General features: G+C 35.5%; 1 protein-coding gene across 2 annotated transcripts in view; it reads left to right on the plus strand.

Moving 5' to 3' along the window:
* COL21A1 (collagen type XXI alpha 1 chain) overlaps positions 1 to 20,927 on the plus strand; it is a gene marked incomplete at both ends in the record, with an annotated part of 74,741 nt that overhangs the window by 35,478 nt on the left and 18,336 nt on the right. For both annotated transcript variants that reach the window (XM_079549876.1, XM_079549877.1), the window contains 5 exons: positions 342 to 395; positions 483 to 536; positions 2,920 to 2,973; positions 16,855 to 16,899; positions 17,250 to 17,303. In XM_079549876.1, the coding sequence (XP_079406002.1) occupies positions 342 to 395; positions 483 to 536; positions 2,920 to 2,973; positions 16,855 to 16,899; positions 17,250 to 17,303 (261 nt within the window). The remainder of the gene's footprint in view (positions 1 to 341; positions 396 to 482; positions 537 to 2,919; positions 2,974 to 16,854; positions 16,900 to 17,249; positions 17,304 to 20,927) is intronic.

The following is a 20,927-nucleotide window of genomic DNA, read 5'->3' on the forward strand; positions in this document are numbered from 1 at the left end:
GATATCTTGATAACTCTCTTCATCCTTTTGACAGTGTATTAATGTAACTCATTCTAATACAACACAAAATGCACATAAATATATTTTTACAAATGTATCTATGTCTTTATTAGGGTGTATATGTATTAATAATATTGCAAAACAGTCTGGACTTTTTAAAGCATATTTACACTTCTGAAATGGATCATAATTATTAATCAATTCCTGCCTATGTTAAGAAAAGAATAGACCTTCCACAATTTTTCAGAATAAGAAATAACATGTGAAAATGCTGTTTAAAGAGGTTGGATTTGAAGCATAAGCATTTAGTATCATTTATTTTTGTTTGCTGCTTTTCTTAGGGATCAAAGGGAGAGAAAGGTGATACAGGGTTTCCAGGAATGCCTGGGCGATCCGTAAGTTCTACGCAGACAATGTGATGTGCCTTTAACTTTTTAGTGTGTGTTAATTTACCTACTGACTACTGTTAACTGTTGCCACAGGGAGACCCTGGCAGAAGTGGGAAAGATGGATTGCCAGGAAGTCCTGGTTTCAAGGTATTTACAAGTATATACTCATATATTGACAAGTCTTAACCTGTTTGTCTAAATATATTTGGTTTATTTTATGGAGAAAAACTAGACATTAAAACAGTATTGGGAAATGTCAAGATTTACTGCAGTGACTGGGCATACTTCATTGATTTCAGTCAGTTTGTAAACAGGAGCAGTAGCTTTTATTAAGAGTGTATTAGTGATCATCAAATATTTGTTCATCTTTGCAACTTTTTTATTCTCTGCCAAGCATGGAGGTGGCACAACTACCCTGTATGTTTGTATCATCCAGAACTGTCTTCATTATGAAAAAAATTTCACCCTTATTTGCATAAGAAAATGCATACCTGTATTTTATTCAGCTGACTTAACTACTAAGACCACTCATAAATTTGCAGTGTTACTTGCTGCTTTTGGGTACCCTGGGTGACCTGTGAGTGCCATTTTAGAAGGACACAGGTCTTCTCTAGGTGATATCTGCCAGTCTGATGTGAACTCTGGCTTCCCTGCAGCACCTCAGATAGCACCAGGGAGCTGAATCAAGCCCCTCATAACTGTCATGGCATCCTAGATCTTAGAAAAGCACACATACGTGTCTTAATGTGTAGTTAAAGAAGCAAGCCAGTTCAAATTTTTTACTTGTATACAACAATACAGTGCTGCTTGTCTAAAAATTGCCCAGCATATCTAAAATAACAGCCTTTTAAAAGTACAATGAAATTAAACTCCAATGTTATGTAAACTCCTACATTCATTTCATTTTGATCTTCCACGCCATTTCTACTTGCCTACGAATTTTCATTATTAGCATATATCTACAACAGCATACTTTGACACTTGCAACTGTCTCAGGCAAAGACAATTATACAAATATTCTTAAAACAGATAGTTAGATTTATGCCTGTGGACATAGCTATCTGTGTTCCCATTAAAGCCAGAGAAGGCTCATTCAGCTATGGGAGTGGAATCTGGAGAGCAATTCAGCTCAAAGAAGTAAGACTTGTAGACACCAGCTTAATGGACCACATAAAGCATCACATGTAAATTTGAGATGTGTTAAAGTGTCCAAAGCATCGTGAGGTGTTGAGTATTTAAAAAATGACCAAATGTGGGCAATGAAATTGAGATCTTGGTGACTGACAGCTGAATCAAGACCAAATCTTGACAATTCTATATCTGTTGGCTACAATATGAGCTTATATGTCTTTCTTTCAAATGACTTCTCCTGTATTTTCCCTACATATACACAGATATGTACAGATATCCCTGCTAATTTGGTGGAGAAGTCCCTTTTGTGGCTTTTCAGGAAACAGAACAACTAATTAGATATTAGATGTTTTCCTTTTAATTGATGTGGGCAGATAATAGCAACAGTTGTTGAGCAAAAAAATTTTAACTGCCACACATTTCAGCATCTTTTAGAATGAAGTGTTATACTGATAAATCAGAAATTTGGAGAATACATTGATCTGGTTTCATGCTTCTAAACAAAATGCAGATGATTCAATATATTAATGTGAAAATGTGTACATTTAAATTAGAAGACTTTTTCTTGTCTATTTTCTTAATGTGATTACCGTAGTGCAAAAATATGACTCATTAGTTTTTATTCACTTTAAAATGTAATACTTACGCTGTATTAATTCAAACATTTTGTTAATTTGACTTGCCCATCTGTTTGCTGTAAAACATTGCTTCATTCTGAATCCATAACCAAGCTGGGAGCAGTAACAGGCTGTTTCTGAAGAAATGCTGAAGCTTTTCTGGTTTCTTACAATATTCATTTTGGGAAAGAAAATGGAAGAAAAAGTATGCCTCGAAACCCAGATGCTACTCAATGTGACTTCAATACCAGTTTTTGTAATTTATATCCGTTACTATATTGTTTTATGTATTTAATTGGTCTACATTTGTTTCGTGTACTTTTGCAATTATTTTTCAAATTTTCAGAGTGTTTTGGGGATTGTACATATTTTGAGTAAGAGCATGAAGATTTAATTGTGTCTGCTACCACTGTAGTTCTGAAGTGCTTTGAAACATTTTTCATGCAATCAGTTGTACTAACAATTAGACAAAAACAATTTATTAGAACTATATGACCTTGCACAAATAGTTGCTGTTCTGATTCAACTCTTCTCAAATTTCAAAAGGTGTAAACTGTTTGACAACTACCTGCTGGGCAAAGAATGAGGGAATTCTGGACTGAGAACTTCTCACTGTTTTTGTAACTGTTTTGAGTTGTCTGTTTGATGGAGCCTTGATCATGTGTTTTTGCTTGACATTTTACTTTTAATAAGAATAGTAATTTACTAATTGAAACAATTATTATTATGTAAAATAAGGTCTTTTTTGAATATGGTATTCAACAGTTTTTATCATTTTAAAGGGCGAAGTTGGACAGCCTGGATCTCCAGGACTAGAGGGACATCGGGGAGAGCCTGTAAGTATTACATTGCTGACATTATTCTTAGATGCTTTTTTTCTTATTGTATTTTTTCTGTGAAAGGATATTGCACTTCATGTTTCACCCATTTTGATCTGTATTGGTTGTTATGTACTTTTTTGTAAAAGCACATTTATTTTCTATTGCTCATCTTTAAATTTGGATGTAATAAAAGAAATAAACCTTTAAAGTCAAAGATGCCTTAAAAGATTCTTAATTATGTTGCTGTTATGCACCAGTTTTTATAGATAATATAAAATTTTTTTATTATTGACATATTTCCTATTGAAAGGATGTTTTGGCGAGTTATTGGTGGTTACTTGAGGAAAGACTGGCTGTTTTTAACTCTCATTTTTGCAACATGGAATATGTTATTTTATATATTTGTTAATTGAGTTTACTTTTCCACTTCCTGCTTTCTCTCTTTGTTTATTGACTTCCTTGTATCTTGTTATACTGGCCATGTTATCTAAATCTCTGGTCTACTAGCTTACCTGGGAGCATGTTGCTGCATTATTGTTTTGCTTGTTTCCCAATACGTTGTTCCTCTGCTGGTGTTTGGGAAACTTTTTTCCTGCTGTTTTTATGTGGTAAACGATGTCCTTCTGGTTTCCTTGTTTTGCTCTTCAAGGCCACCAGTCTTTGCTCAGAAGGCAGAGGATCTAAGGTATCTGAAGAAAGCTGAAGGCTTTCAGTGCTGATAGTGAGCCAGCTGTTTTCAAGCCATGAGTAATCATTCTTTAGGCCAAGACGTGACTGGAGCTCAGTTTGTGAATCATTGCCTTTCAGATGTATTTTAAGATAAGAAGGGGAAGTTTTAAAAGATTGTGAATTTATATAGTATTAAATGGTTAAGCCAGATTGTATTACATGCTCCAGTTTTAGTTAGTGGAGGTTCTTTTGAAGAGCAGAAAGTCTACTTGCTGATCAGGATATTGCCTGAAGGTAGCCAGTATGACATGTAAGGCACCTACTAGTGTCTGATTCTCTACCTGTGATGCTGTGGTGTAGTGCCAAACTGTATGGGCAGGTGTGGTGCCTCCATCTATTTAGATCTTGGAAGTACAGCAAGAGATGTCTCCATGCAACCACTATATGGCAAAAGTGTGTGGTTGTAGTGTGGGAAATGAAAACTATCCCAGTCAGCCACAGTGACTGGTGTATGTGGGCTCCTTTAATCGAGTAGGAAGTAGTGGGCCCTCGTCCAATGGAAAGTGAACTGGAATGTGGGGCTGTCGGGAATACCTTGTGCACTTCACTACTTCCGTTGTTCCCGTTTTTCCTCCAACACGTACTTGATACAAAATGTGTAAGCTCCTCTTTGCTCTTCTGTTACCATGATTTCTCCAATTGAGAGTAGTCTTCTCTATTGGGATACCCTAGTAGTTGTGGCACTCATATGGGAGAAGGGCACCCACCTTTGTTATCGATTCCCTAAGATAGTGAAATAGGCAGCCTAAACTCAAGACAGACCTTGTGTGTATCTTTTCAAACTATGGCTGTGTATCAGCCAAGCAGATGCAGCTGTGGCCCTGGAGCAGCTCAGTAGGTTGCATGGATACTTCATCCACACAAACAATTTTTATTTCTTACATTCAGTCACATTAGTGTTAAACATGGCCTAATTTGTTGTTAGTCTTTTTAAAAATAGCAATCTTTTGATTCCTTCTGCTTTAACAAATAAAAAGAGTATGATTGCAAAGTGAATGCATCTTGAAACAATGTCTAAGAAGCAACTGCCTAGCACACAGCACAACTGAACTGAGCTCCCATTGCCTCCAGCAACTGAAAGGTGTGGTTACTTTCTGGACAATATGCCATACAGTCTTGTATATTGTTACTCTTATTAATCCTCACATATATGAGCAGGAAAGAATTTGTTGTTAAAATAATGCCAAGTGAAATGGTTGTTTTCCTTAGTAGTACTAGGGGAACTGAAGTTAGCAAGTCTATCCTCCTGATCCTACGTGCTCTGTGTAAGAAAAATATTTGATATTATAGAATTCTCTCCAAAGCATTTGGTAAAACTAGTAATCAAGCTCAGCTTACCAACGACAAAAAGGCCATGCTCCAAGTGTAGTCATGCTGTCACTTGAGTGGCACTTTAATGGCTAGTCATGCATCTTACTGACGACAGGCTGTTTTGGGAAATACAGGTTTTTGAGGGACAAGCTGTCTAAAGGGTAGAATAAATCATTTCATATTTGAACTTAATTTCAGCCTAGTTCTCCTTTCTAAGGTAGGTAGAGCTTTGTCAGAGTTTGGTTTCACAGAAAGCAAAGTGAGATGTGAGTTTACAGTTCTGCAGATGGGAATTCTGAAGTGAGTGCTTGTGGATGAAACTGGCAGGACATTTATAGCACTCTTCCAGGCTTGGCATATGCTGTCTTGCCACAAGTAATGTGTCTGACCAATTGCAGCTGCTTATGTTTACTCTCCAGAAATCGTATTTTTCAGAAATACAGCTGTAAATACTTAAAATGATAGAATTTGCCTTTAATATTCAGGCCACATCATTAGACCTCAGATGTGGTCTTTTATGACAGTGACAGCGGTACAGCGTGGCTTTCAGCTTCTGACCAGACTCCTGTTGTTATACCTCATAGTTTGTCTGTTTGTCTCCTATTACTGCACCAGTACTGTCAGTGCTAGATCAGTGAATTCTCTAAAAATTATTCTCTAAAATTCACAAGATGTCTGATCTGTGCTAACATACCAGAATTCTTTTTGAAGCATGCTCAAGGTAAACCAATGAAATTACAGACTACAGAAGTTGCTGAATTTTCCCTCATAAACCAGAAATCTTTATAATATGACATAATAAAATAATGTAAATAGGTAGGCTGCATATTTGGGCAGAAACTTAAGGTTAATGTAATTCTGCTGCATCTACAGACATGCTGAGAATAACAGAAATAGGATGCAAGGAGAAGCAGTTCCTGATTTGCTTATATGGTAGTATGCAGAACTAAATATATTCTTGATGCTTCTTCTGTGTGCCACATAGTATTGCCAGCTGTCCATTACTATGTAATTTTCCAGCATTTCCTTTGCACCAACAAATTGTCTTTACTGTAGACCTTACAGTGCAACACCTCCTTGAGGCAGGATGCTTTGTCATGTGGTCTTCATTATGTTGTGTTACCTCTTATCGTTCTTGGTATAGGAAACTATGCCAAGGAAAAAGCAAACACAGTCCTATTGGTTAATACTTTAAATGTATGTTGATAACATTCCTGTCCATGTTCTCCAAACAAATAGTTGATCATAAAAACAGGAAATAATATTTATTTATTAAGAAGTAGTTGCAGCTGGTTCTGATGAACTTTCTTCTTCAGTTCAGCTCTGCATTTATTATATCGCTGTCTGTCGAAGGTGACAGGTAAGATGTGCAAATTTTAATAGAGGCAAGTCCACTATTCTATATAGGATGGAACAGGAGATAATTTTAACATCAGGAAGTTGTCATTTATTTAACTCGTATTTTCTATTATCTGCATCAAGAGAGTGATTTATAAAATACTCTTCTCCTGCACTTAAAAGCAAACACAAAATCTCTCCAGGATAAGTATGAAGTAGTGGCTGTGACAAGTTGTTTTTTTTTTTGTTGTTTTGTTTTTTTTTTTAAATCTAGAAGTGTTTCTTAGTTAATTTTCTGAATGCACCTATTCTGATAATTGTTATACTTCTATTTTCATTCTCTCAGTAGAAGATTGCAGCATAAAAATCCTGTTAGGTTTTGAACGCTCCAAGGATCATATGCTGTGCAGGTTTAGTAGTTGTGAAAATGTTTCTAAACATTTTCAGGTTCAGTGAAAATGGAGTACTAAACAATCATTTAAATTTTACATTGTCTTGAAGTAGGCTCCATTATGAAAGTAGTCTATTTAGAAGCAGTTATTCCCTGTCAATCATTAAGAGAAATGTAATCAGCATACATAGGAGACTCAGAAATCTGGCTGGTGTAAGTCCATCAAAATTCTTAGCCTCAAAGCTAATAATTATTTTTTTCCACTTGTCTGAGTACCTGAGTAGTGGCAGCTGAGCATTGGTGGCTTACTTTCCAGAGGTACCAGCATTCCAGTCATAAGGGAAATAAGGACTAGTGTTTTCTCTGCACATTATGTCCTCTGGGTCTGAAAAACATATGTGATTTCTTTCTTGAAAAATTTGCCTTGGACCTTTACTTATAAAGTGAAAGGGCTCTTCAAGTGGGGTGAGGTTTTTCTTTGACATAAACAGCTGATGCAGTAAGACTTTGGTAGGTAAAATGCCATACATTGTTATTTCTTCACAACTAGATTTTGTTGGTCAAATTAATTTTTTAATGATTGTTTACTAAATTATTCTATGCTAAATTTTTAGAAGCAGGATTACTTTTCTGATGACGGTCTTCTCCTTCCCTTCTTCCTTCCACTGCAAAAAAAAAAAAAAAAAGAAAAAGAAAAAAAAAGAAAAAAAAAAAAGAAGTTAAAGACAGTGCCAGTCATTTTTCCTTGAGAGGCTTTGTGGAATTGTGAGAGTAGTCAGGGCAGAGTCTTGCTGAGGACTTTCTGATTGCTGGAGCTACTATTACAGATGCTAATCTTCCCTCTTGAGAAGGAGGGAGATGACAGCTTTGATAACACAGTAATTTCAGTAATCTTTCTTAGATTTTTTTTGGAGTGCAGATTTTCCTCAAAACACTCAAAAAAAACCCTGTGCTTTTTGAGTGCTGGTTTTCCTGGCAATTTTAACTTCCAACCAAACTCACTTAAAAGGTGCATATATTTTTAATGAAAACATTATTTGCAACATTTCTTATCTTCATCATTTGGTCTGACAATTTATGTTAATTAAGTGCATTCTGTCTTGCATTTTCAGCAAATTTAATTGCTTTTAAGAAGATGTATGTGTGAATGGTGCTGTAAAGAAACAGGTGATTAAAATGCATCTGGGACTTCTGGCAGGTTAATGTCAATGGCTCTATTATTGCTACGTGACAGAAATGTTAGACATGGCAACCTAGCTGCTGATCCAAATTGTATTGAAGTCATTGGAGGGATTCTCACTGATTTCAATCTGGACAGCAGCCACAATAAGTACTGTAATAAACTTGGATCCACTGACCAAATGAAGCTTGGAAAATAATGCCTGCATTTCTAAGTTGTAAAATCGAACAGTTCTCTTCCATCTAATTCTCACTTTCTATCTTTTCTTTGTGATTTCTAGTTTGTACATTTTGGCTTCACACACATGCAATTAGATGAATTATATTCATTTTCTGCACTTATATGGCATCTCTTTATTTTTGTTATGTCTGCAAAGACTTAGGAAAGTATTATTTTTTGGAATTTTGCAGTTAGCATCAGTTCAGATCAGATAACTTATTCTGGAAAATCAGGCTGGGAGAAGCCCAGTGGTGTAGAAATACTTCTGGCCAAGATGGTGTACCAGTTTAAAATCTCCCTACTGATATGTTGAACTGTATTACATTAAATAGAATCTTGCCATTTGTTAAGGTCTCTCTTAACTTTTTGTTAACTTCCTGTATTCTGAAAAAATCTGTTTAAAAAGCATGATTCTGTAATGACTGTCCTGCAGCAAACAATTTAAATGCACTTTTTAAAGAATTGAAGTATCTTCTAAGCACAAAATTATTGGTAGTACTTATTTATTTGTATTCAATGAGTGATTCCAATAAACTTCCTGTATTGAAAGACTTTGTTTTTAATATATATTATGACCAACAATTCCTTTCAGACAGATAACTTTTAAATAGTGTATATTTCTATCTAGGCATTTTTTCTGAAAAGATGACATGTCAGAAATCAATTAGTACTTGGGGCTAATGAAACACATGGAATATATGATGCTGTTCTTAGGTCAAGCTACAAAACAAATTATCTTTAGGATTTTGACACCATTTAGCCATATTGGACTGATATGGAATAAATTACGTTACCAGCAAAAACAAGCTCTGTGGGATCCAAAAAGAAGCAATGTTAGTACAGAAATAGTTAGTACAGAGTAGTACAGAAATATCAAATCATTTAAGAAGGAATCTTTGGCTCACACTGCAATAATCTGTTTCAGTAGTTAAATTTAGCCATAGCAATTACAGATTAAACCAAGGTATGATTTTCCTTGCTTGTGCTCTGGAAGGGTTTCATTGCATTCTCTGCACTGACTTTTGTTAGCTATCTTAAGCACAGGTAAGAACTGCCAAACAGACTAAAACTAAGGGAACTATCACAGAACCTTTTCTCTGAGAATGAATAGGAGTATGTAGAAGATCTATTTTCTTTCTTCCTTTATTTACTGCCAGATTCTGACTGTGTTTAGGGATTTCGTTTGTCAAAAGTGCAAGCTGGTCCTTTCTACTTAATGGCCTGCAGTGAACCAATTCTCTGGTAGTTTAATGATCCTTTTGGAACACATCCTATGACAAGTTTCACATTATGGGCCATGTGGAAAAAAAAAAAAAGCATAATTTGTTATTAAACCCACTTCCTGCTAATTTAAATAACTGGTCCCTTACTGCAGAAAATGGGAATGGCCAAAAATTGTATTCTTCTACATCAGTGTGATCTGACTGAGTAGAATTGCAGTTTTTGCAGTGTTTAACACCCAGGAGCATTGGTACAAGGAACAGAGCAGCAGGCAATGCCCTGCCATCCTTACTCTAACTCTGATGTGCCAGGTGCTCACACTGTGCAATGAGTCATATGTTTTTTTTGCCAAAAATTGTTAGTAGTGGAGAAATTTTAGACTATTTCAAAGACATGTAACTTTACCTGAGTATTAGAGCATTTACACGCAGGTATGAACTACAGCTTGGTTTGTCAGCTGATAGAAGTCACTGTGAGATTTTTAGCTGGAGTGGACATGCTTGGTTTGCAGAGTCCATTATGCTGGTGCCTGACAGGACAAGCAGTGGGAGGACATCACAGTGTTACCTGTAGAGCTGGGGACACCCAAGATTGGTGAATCTGCCTAGCTTCGGATCCACTAAGATGTGCTGAGTCTGTTATTCATAGTATTTTGAAGAGTATTTGCAAGAAACAGTGACATCAGTTTCACTGTGCTGGCAGTGCAACAGGGGTCACTGTGTTCCACACGTAACATATGTCTGTTTTATTTTTAATAAGCAATTTGCCAAAAAAGAAAAAAAAGTGCTTGCAGACTCTGGTCTTGTAACTGTGAATGCTTTCTCCTTCCTTGCATTTAATTTAAAGCTTCAGTTTTAGTCTAGTGGATGCTGTGGGAACCGTTCTTTGTATTCAGCCCATTTTCCTTTGTTGTCAGTTCCAGGTAACCAGTAGTAACTGATGCAACTTCTTTGAATTTCTTTTATATATTTTTTTCTACTTTCCACACAGAAGAGTTTTATCCATTATCCAAATCGATTTTATGTCTTTCATTCTTTCAGGATTATCGGGGATTTGCTGTAATCTTTTCAAAAGTATCTGGACTGTTGTACATTTATCCAGATTTTGACTTGACTCGTACTTTCTTACATGCCTCCAGTAAATCTCTCTTGTATCATCAAGTAAGTTTGTTCAAGTGAAGATTGGTGACACAGAAACAGTTGAGTTTTTTCATGTGCTCAGAGAGCTCACGGAGATATCCTGGTAGATGAATATCTTTGTGAGTCTTATGCTATTGCTATAACTTATGCAACGGGCTTTAATGCTTTCCTAGTATCAGAACTTCAAGGTTTTTTTTGCAGTGGAAGAAATAATTTAACTGAAATATAATTCAGAGAACTCATATATGCAAGAAAAGCTATCTTTATATCATAGTCATGATTTCTACATTTTAAACATCTGACTCCAACTCATCCGCATTAACTTACTGTTGAAAAAAAAATTAGGGTCAGAATTAGTACTAATCTTTATGAAAGTTCTATGCATTTTGTGAGACTGAAACTTTGAATAACAGTTTCTCAGTGCCACGCTAGAAGCATTTAGTGAGGATTGTGTCAACACTTAAATTACTAATAACCATTAGGGATGCAACCTGAGCTTTTGTTGTTAAAGTGGGCAGCAGACCAGCACATGACCATCTTTTAACAAACGTTTCTGAATGTTATTCTTGGATCCATTTTTGAAAATCGATATAATTTAAACAACGTGGAATCCCAACAAAATAACTTTATTAATGATCATCATACAAAGGTAAGAAATGAAGGCAGATACTGTATTATACCATAAAATAAACCATATTTTTAAACAATATTCAACAGCAGAAGTAAAGAAGCTGGTAGGTACATATTTTTTTCTCATAAAAATGGCTGCAGAAATGAATGCTTGCCTCACATTCTAGTACTTTTTTTTTAGTCTTGTTTTTCAGAAGGTCTCACAGTTCATGCAGGAAATATATTTTTTTTATCCTATCTTTTACAGTCATAATCATTTTTAATCGAGAAAAATAGTTTTATTTCAGGTATTTTTGTCTTGATATTGAAAGAAGAATGGACTTTGAAACACTTCTAGATGTTATTTATCAACTGTTTGCACAGTACAAAGAAAGTCCAGATGTACATGGAGCCTGTTTGAAGCTGTACAGTGAAAGATTAAAGTTTTATAGTCGCACCCTGAGAAAATAGGATAACATACTAAGGCCTTTTCACAGTCTTAGAGAACTGACCACGAAATAGTTTGCTTATAACAGGGAATCTTTTGGAAATGTCCTGTAATTTTGTATCTTCCTCAGGGACAGCTTTAGGGTAGTGACTATGTTACCTGTAATTGGGAACCTCTGGCTTTACATACCAAACCTGTCAACCATAGAATGAAGTTCTACCAGGCACTGGAGGGACTGCAGTGGAAAATAAAGAATAGAATAAGCTAATACGTGCTCATTTTAGGAATAAAACATTTTTCTTCTTCTTGAAAAGTTTTTATGTGTAGTTTCTTCTGCTTTTCATAAACACAGCTAGAGATGAAGAATGCTGAAAAAATGACAAATAACACTAGCTAGAAGAGAGGGAAAATGTTTTGAGAAACGTAGCATATGCCTTAAGTGAAAATGCTTACACCCAGTTGTTTTGTATATAAAGTCCTGGACAACCTACTTAATGGATTTTTAGTTGGATTGCATGGAAAAAAATCCAGCTGTTTAATATAATCCAAAGCCAAAAATAGACATTTCATGATTAAGGAAACCTACATAAAAGTTTTTCCAGGGATTGTGAAACAACCTTCCTTTTACAGTTAAATCCATTGTATCTGCCAGATACTATCAGAGAATAGAAAAAATATATATATTTAAATTGCTAAAAGTGGGATAACATAGAGTATTCATAAAGAATTATTTAATTATCACCACTGAAGCTCATTGTCATAATGGAAGCCGATTATTATTTTGGATATTCTGAATTTGTAGCTGTGGAGGCTGCTGCTCAGGAAGGCTGCATCAAGGGATTGAACTGCATATCCAGGCAAGCTTCTTTCAGCTGTGAAGCTAAGAGCCATTTTTAAGCACTGGTATCTCCCTCGTGTCAAGGATGCTTAGAGCTCCTTTTACCCTTCGATATTCCTAGTTTACAGTTATGTCTTAGTAATCACTTCTTAGTGAAGACTGTTCAGAGGTTTTGTTAATGAAGCCTATAGAGACCTGTTATACCAGGCAGATACAAAAACAAGACAAAATATTTATACATTTGTTTTTGGTCCAGAGAACAAGACATCAGGGCATGACATTCGGCTGCCTAAGGTGAGATATGTGAGGTCATCTGCAACATCTGGCATCTATAACACAGTATTTACAACATAGTGACATCTTTTGTAAGGAGCAGGTGAGCTTAAATGTACCACAGCACCTTAAATGACAGTTCCACATATGTCCATGGTATTCAGGAGTCTCTTTATGCCCTGGGGGTATCCTCCAAGATCTCCCTGGTTTGTAACAAGAGCATAGAAAACAGGCGGACTTGTATGCAGAGATAACAAAGATGGAAAATAGATGATTAAACCAACAGAGGAGACTGAATAAAGGAAAACACAGCAGTGTCTCAATAACTAAAAAATATCAGTTAGCTGCTAGATTGATTTGAAATCACTTTAGCTTTTAGTCATAAACTCAGTGGCTTGATATGTTGAGAAGCTTTTGAATAGCCTATTTTTTTAAACCTGTGAATTGTGTTTGTTAGGCAAACTTGCTAGCTTTTAATTTTGTGTGACTGTAGCACTTGCAAACTTATAAAGGGGTGAAGGAGGACTTCCCATTTAAGGGAATTTTTCAGAGGAAAGATGAGACGTTTGAAGGAAGTGAAGATAATTAAAATGAGATTGATGATGCTGAAAGAGCTAAGGCAGGGGGTAAGGCTTGCTATTATTTAGCTTTTAAATAGAGAAAGCAATGAATAGACATTGGATGAAATTTGATGTAAAAGCCGGTCAGGAGATAACTGATTGGAAAGGGTGAGATGGTACAACTTGTGTAAGGACAGAAAGCATTAAAGCTCAATAAATACCTTGATTTCTAGCTATTCTGGTTAGAAATACAATGCTATGCTTCTTGGCATTACAGCTGTATATCTGATAAACATGAACCATTTACAATGCATTTTCTGGAAAGAAGAAGAAAACAAAGTCTTGAATTACAACCCATTTTTTAATTTTATATGAATGAAATATTGCTTGATAAGCTTTGCAAAAACCATCCTTAAAGTCATTTTTTTCTCCTAACTCCGTGAATCACGAATTATTCCATAGCATTGATTCTGTTGCTCCCTGTGGGTGGCAATTTTCCCACTTGTGGTAGTTCCAAACATTGTGTTTCCCTTAATGGCAGGAAAATTGCATGATTAATCTGTTTCATATTAAGTTTTGATTAAAAACAGGCGTTTGTGACAATTTTATTTGCAGCATGCACTTCAAAACCTTTTTTTATCTTACAAATGAAATTAGTTGCTTTACCTCGAGCTCTGAAGTGAGAATACATCTTTAAAAATTTTTTGATAGCTTTGTTTGTGTTATGTCACTCTATTAAACATAACCTTCTGTTCAAAGTGCCTTATCACTCATGGTAGATTGAAAAAAAAAAAAAAAAAGTTCAGATTCTGAGGATTTGTATTGCATATAAAATCTCTGTTTTAGGAACAAGGATGCTAATATATTTCCAACGCTTGGTTTGGCTCTTGATGTAGAAGTTAGGGAAGAAATTGAGGATATCTAGGCTGCTTTCTAACTTTGTCCTCTGGGAAAGTACAAGTAATTCTAGTTGGCATAAAAGGGGGATATCCATGTAAAAGGAAGTAGTAGATACAGAAAAGACAAGGAGAAGGAAACAAAATTTAATTTTTAAATCCTACTGGAACTGAACCTACAGAAATCAGTTGCTGAACTATGGAAGCTACACAACAATGTAACTCATGAGAAAAGCTTATTTGTGAACAAATTAGCCATTTCTTTCTCCTTCTCCTATGCCAACTGACTTGTGGTGAGTAACTGTGAAAGTCTCCACCCCGTGTACTCTGGGAATCATTCTGAATAAGATAAATGATAGTTTCATTCTTAGCTGAATGAATGTCAGTAAAGCATGAGGGAATTTGGGGAGTCTGGACCATCTTCCACTGAAAAAGGAGCAGAAGTTCCCAGCACTTCAGCAGTGCAAAATCCATCAGAAAAGGAAGGCTAACAGTGGCTTACTTTTGCAATTGTTCTCTGAGTTTTATCTTTCTTTGCCACTGATATAAAGGTGAAGTTAAATGTCTTGTATCAGATTTATTTTTTCTTTTTAGCCAAGAAAGTTCAATCCAGCTCAGTGGGACAACGTGTTTCTTCTCTTTGGCATTCTTATTTAAGGGTAGTCCATTCACTGTGTTGAATAAATATGTGGGATGGACTTCTGGCTGAACTTGGGCCATGAGTGTGCCTGGGTGGCCAAGAAGGCCATCCCGTCCTAGCTTGCATCAGAAACGGTGTTGCCAGCAGTAAGAGGGAAGTGATTGTGCCCCTGTACTCAGCTGTGTGAGACCACACCTCGAATACTGTGTCCAGTTTTGGGCCCCTCACTGCAAGAAAGACATTGAGGCCCTGGAGGGGTTCGAAGAAGGGCCGCAAAGCTGGTGAGAGGGGTCTGGAGCACAGGGCTTATGAGGAGCGGCTGAAGGAGCTGGGATTGTTCAGTCTGGAGAAGAGGAGGCTCAGGGGAGACCTTAATGCTCTCTATAGCAAGAGCACCTGAAGGGTGGTTGAAGTGAGGTTGTAGTAAGAAGGGAGGTTGTAGTGAGCTGGGGGTCGGCCTCTTCTCTCGTGCGACTGGTGATAGGACTAGAGGGAATGGCTTCAAGATGCGCCAGGGGAGATTTAGGCTGGACGTTAGGAAATACTACTCTGAAAGAGTGGTCAGGCTCTGGAATGGGCTGCCCAGGGAGGTCGTGGAGTCATCGATTCTGGAGGTGCTCAGGGAACGTTTGAATTTTGTGTTGAGGGATTGGTTTAGTGAGAACTATTGGCGATAGGTGGACGGTTGGACTGGATGATAACATTGGTCTTTTCCAACCTTGGTGTTTCTGTGATTCTGTGATTCTCTTAGCCCTACACAGAACTTGGAAATGTAACCAGAGAAAGCTTTGGTGCATCTTTTCAGTAAAAGCAGATTCCTGCCTAGTGGAGGGGATCTTTTTCAGCATTGTGTAAAGTTCTGATGTTGATATTTACAGTTAAATTTTACATTTTACAGCTACAGAATTTAACTGTTGAATAAATATACCGAGAAACCATGCAAGGTCTGGAAGTTCCTAAATGTGGTTATAAATACACCTGATTTCCTATCTCTGTGCAAATAAGATGGTTTTGGACAAAATTTTAGCAAGAAGACTTATGTTGCACAGCGTGAGTAGAGGTCTTTGAATGAAACATTAGCTTTCCAGTTATATTTATATTCTTTGGTCTCTTCTTTGGATTATACATACACTGGAGTTTTGATGACTTGCAAAATGCCAAAGATGCCATAATTTACTCATATGTTGTTGACCATTGAACTGTTTCTGCTTTATTGTGTCATCACTAACAAGAAGCTGGGTGTAAACTACAAAGCAATTGAGCTGCTTTTTCCAAGACAGCATTTTACAACTGTTCTTCATATGGAAACTATCAAGTTAGTCCTGACTGTTGAAATCTATATGCTTAATTCTTGCTACAGATTAGTGATGGTACAAGTAAGAACAGTATCTGTCCAACAAATTTGAGTAGATTTAAGAGGAAAAATAAACTAACTGAATGTAGATGAGAGTTTTAAGTATATATTGAGCTTTGTTTTAAAGCTAAGCTACATGCATTTATAGGATCACTGTAAGAAATGGTATGAGATGTACTGTAGAGTGAAATAAACAGTGAGGTCAAGGAAATGTTAGAGATCTTCAGGTGTTTATCAAAGTAGAAGCCAGTACACATCACATATGACAGTAGCTGTCTCTTGTTTTATGTTACAATCACTGTATTTTAAATAGGAAAATAGGATGACCCAAGGTGCTGATGGCCAATACTTTTTCTGGAAGAAGACATGCTTTATTTCATATGGGAATCTATTGTATAATGAGTAGTGGTTTCTTTCCCCATGTCAGAATTTTCAGTACAGCACTGCAGCCCTTCTTGGGCAGCTAGGAGTACATGAGCCTGTCCAGGACAGATGTGGAGTTCCAGCAGGAAAGCATCCTAGAAGGACTGAACATCACTGTTTCACTGTCCCCAGATGAAATAGTTTGTATGTTTTCATCTGAAGCTCTTTTCTCATATATGTTTATTAAATTTTCTATTTCCACCCCTTATTCTGAACCCCAATTGTGTAGCAAACATTAAATTTATGAGGACATGGAGTCTTATATATATGCGTATATATTTGTAAAATATTCTATGTATTTAAAAGGTTTTATTTTTCCTTCCTTAGGGAATTCCTGGAATCCCTGGAAATCAAGGAGCAAAAGGACAAAAGGTATTATTAATATCTCAAAACGCAGTTAAAAACTGCACATATATACTCTTTCCAAAGTGAGGGGTAAGGGCGTACTGAGAGGAGACTTTTTACAGAGGAAATTTAGGACAAAAAATCATGTTGCAAATGAATGGAGACATCCACAATGCTTTTGATATGTTTGTTATTGCTTATTGAATCTTATTTATATTATTCCAGAAGGAATGCATAATTTAAAAGAAACAAAAATAATGTTATAATACTTTGAAAAATAATCTCACATATATCTGTAGAATTAAAGGATGTTTAAGAAATTTATTATTCTTACTTAAATTAATTCAACAACTGTTGTCCTTATGTCAAAAATTTAGGGTGAAATTGGACCGCCGGGTCTACCAGGATCAAAAGGGTCACCAGGGGAAACTGTAAGTTTGCAAATTCATGTTGTTATGAACAGGAACTACAAATAATTGTCATGCTGTTATTTACTACCTGTGATAAGGAAATAAGCAATACAGTAGCAACACAGCATTTTTACATTTACAAATCCAGTCAAACCAAGTCTAATCTTTGAATCCCCTTCCCACTTTTCTTTTAAAATTGATCATTTCCAGTCTGCACATTTGGTAAATAAATCCACTGAAACATTAGTATGAATGTACTCTCTGAGTTAATTAAGTTTGTATTAACTCTGAACATATTTGTGTCAATTTACAGTAAGGTAAACACTGATTAAATATTGTCATAGTGTGCAATGAATTTTTGAATCTGAATTACAGCAGACTTTCATGATAGCATTCACCTTTGACCAGAACAGTGAGAACAGCTGAGGTCACAGAGAGATTTTTATTTTGGAATTTAGGAAATTGAAATTAACTTGTTCTTTTTGAGCAGTCCAGCATAACACATCTTAGTTACTGCCTGAGTGGGATAATTTCTATGTTCTTTATAATCCTTTAGAAATGATAGAAGTTGGTTACAGATAACCACTTGTAACCATTTAACTGGCAACAGAGCAAGAGATAATGGTCTCAAGTTGCACTGGGGAAGTTTGAATTGATATTAGGAAAATCATCCTCTCTGAAAGAGTGGTGAGGCATTGGAGCAAGTTTTGAAAAATTTTACTTTGGTTTTCAGATATACAGATGATATATAGGTATATGTATGCCTATGAATGTGTTGATGTCCTGTTGTCCTTTTTCGACCTTGAGGTTCCTCAGTAAAATACATTATCAATTAAAACCAGTGCAATTCTGAATGGAGAAAAAAGACTGAAAGCAGTTTTATGCTTTGCAATTTCTAGGCTACTCTGCCCATTAAATTCAAATTTTCTGCACCTACCATATCCATCAGTATTTTCTTTCATGAGTCCTTTATAGGCATGACCAGTACATTATAGCTATGAAAAGATTTTTTTTGTATACCATGAGTACACTGGTTAATTTTTTTTATGGACTCAACTACCTGAAGATCTCTCTGAAAGAAATTTCTCTGAGAACCAGATAATGTAGTCGTTCAGATCACACTGAAAAAACACTGAACTGAGAAGTTCAGATCTCTCTCTACTCCTAGATAACATATGTGCATTTGGTCTCTCACTTGTTCCTCTAATAATTTTTATTACCTATCACTGAAATTTTTTTCTCCATTTCTTTCTGAGCAAAGCTAAACAATATGCTGGAGGAGAGGCTGTCAGAGCAGCTATAATAAAGCCTTGTGGGATTCTACAATGTACATTATTCAAGTAATTCACCTACTATATTTTCTTCAAATTTGCTTTACATAAATAACATCTGGTTCTGTGATACACTTGAAAATAATGTGTTCATGTTTCCTGACAATTCAATTTCATGTATCTTTTGTCACCTGATAAAATAAGAAGGAAATTAATGCATGGAATATTTGAATATGTTATATGACATTAGGGAATTTCAGCCAGAAAAGATAGTGGGATTTTCCTTGTATTAGTCACAGTGAATATATTTGTTCCAGACAAAACAGATGGAAAGCTTGTGGATGTGCTATTAATACCTTGGGAAAATTCTTCAATAACAAGTTCTTCTTCAATAGTAACTATCCCTATTACATTACCAAGGCCAGTAATTTATTCATGTGTATGCTTCATAAATAGTGTCAGCTCTGGAACATGGAAGAGTAACAATAAATATATGTCCTTGAATCAGTTATTATTATTCAGGACATACTCTTCTCTTACAATTTTACATGCCTTAGTTTTCACTTTGCGTTCTCTAGTTTTTCCTGTATTGCACCAGAAAGTTTTCTTCTTGTAGAGCACTGATTTCATGTAATTATCTTCCTGTATTTTTTTAATGAAATACATGAAATATGGCTTAGTAATTAGAGGACAAGACAGGAAATGGGGACAACTGGCTTTTATTTCTCCCTTTCCTGTAGATGCTCGTCTGACCTTTCATTATGTTAAAGTTTTCTGCTTTCTCTTCTGCCTTATCTAGAATGGAAGATAGCAGAAGATTGAGGTAGAAGTGTATACATACCTGATTAAATGAATGAGTAAATAAAAAGATAAAGCTATCTGTACACATAATATTTCCAATTTGTATAAGATAAAATGAATGTGGGACATTTGCAATGAACATTTAACTACTTGTAATCCAAGGACAGGTCTGGGCATGAGCCAGAAATGTGGAGTTGGTATTGGATAGGCTCTCAACACCATATTGCCTGAAATTAAACACAGGGCCACAATGAGCTAGTGATGTGAGAGGAGCCAGAAATCATGTAGTCCCTTCTCATACCTTCCCGCTATTAGTCCCCAAACTTACACTTGCTTTTTGTTGTTTTTTTTTGTTGTTTTTGCTGATTAACATGCTGGAAATTAGCACAGAACAGGAGCCTGAGGAAGAAAAGATAGTAATTTCACAAGGGTTTGCAGAAAAGGAAGGTAGACTTCAAAGACTGCAAAAAAGGTGGATTAGAGCTATATTTCAGAAGTGAGTCGATAGATAATATGAAATTTGATTTTAAAAAGGTAAGCTGTATTCAGCATTATAGTGAAATCAATATTATCTAAAGCTTATTTTGCAATATAAATGCAACTAAAAAGAGAAAAATTGAAGAAGCAGCATTAATCCACTAATAAATTAAGACATTTCTAGTGTAATCAAGGTTTAGTTCCAAGAACAAATTAATATTTTCTTACATTTTCTGTAACAAAGCTGATTCTGAAAATATGCCTTAAGCAAATGGTTAATGAGAATACACTCTCTCTTAGACTATTAGTGGAAGTAGGCTACAGAAGCTTCACTCCAGTTAGAGAGGTTACTTATATTCAAACATTTTAAAGAAATAGCACGGGCAAGTAATCCTTTATTCACGAAAAAATTGAATATTCTAAATGAGCTTCATCATGTCTGATGACAGATTTTAAGGTAGGAGTGAATGTTCAAAGTTCAGGAAGGTGTTGGAGATTATGCAATGTATATGATATTATTAAATATATAAACATATATATATAAACTGAAGTTTGATTAAATAATTTTCAATTGTAATTAACTGAATTACTGAAAAACTGAATTGTGTACAAGAGCCATTTTTTTCTGTATTCATGGCCCTGTATCTGTGGCTCAAAGATCAAGTTGGCATGGTTAGTGATGTTAATGTGTTTATTTAATGCCCAGAAATCTATTACAACACAGCAGGAAGGAAACTCAGGATAATCTGTGCTGCCTCAATTGTCAGCATATGTGAAATACTGGAAAAGTGATAGCATAGTAAAAGCTCTGCATATAAAAATTATTTCCTGTTCTAAATATTTTGAAATTTCTCTAGTATTTTCAAAACCAATGCAATCCTTTTAGTCTTAGCAAAGGATTGTAATTTTTTTTACAACTGGAATTGTACAACTGGATTACTGTCTATTTAACAAATTAGAATAGGCACATTTATTTTTGATGATACGTAACATTTGAAGATCTGGGATAATATTATTGAACTGAATTGTTCCTAAACTTTAGAAATAAATGAAGAGTGGTTGTTTCTATCCATATGACAGAAAGATTGATGTAAAT

This window comes from Tetrao urogallus (genome assembly GCF_951394365.1).
Source record: "Tetrao urogallus genome assembly, chromosome: 2".
Lineage (NCBI taxonomy): Eukaryota > Metazoa > Chordata > Aves > Galliformes > Phasianidae > Tetrao > Tetrao urogallus.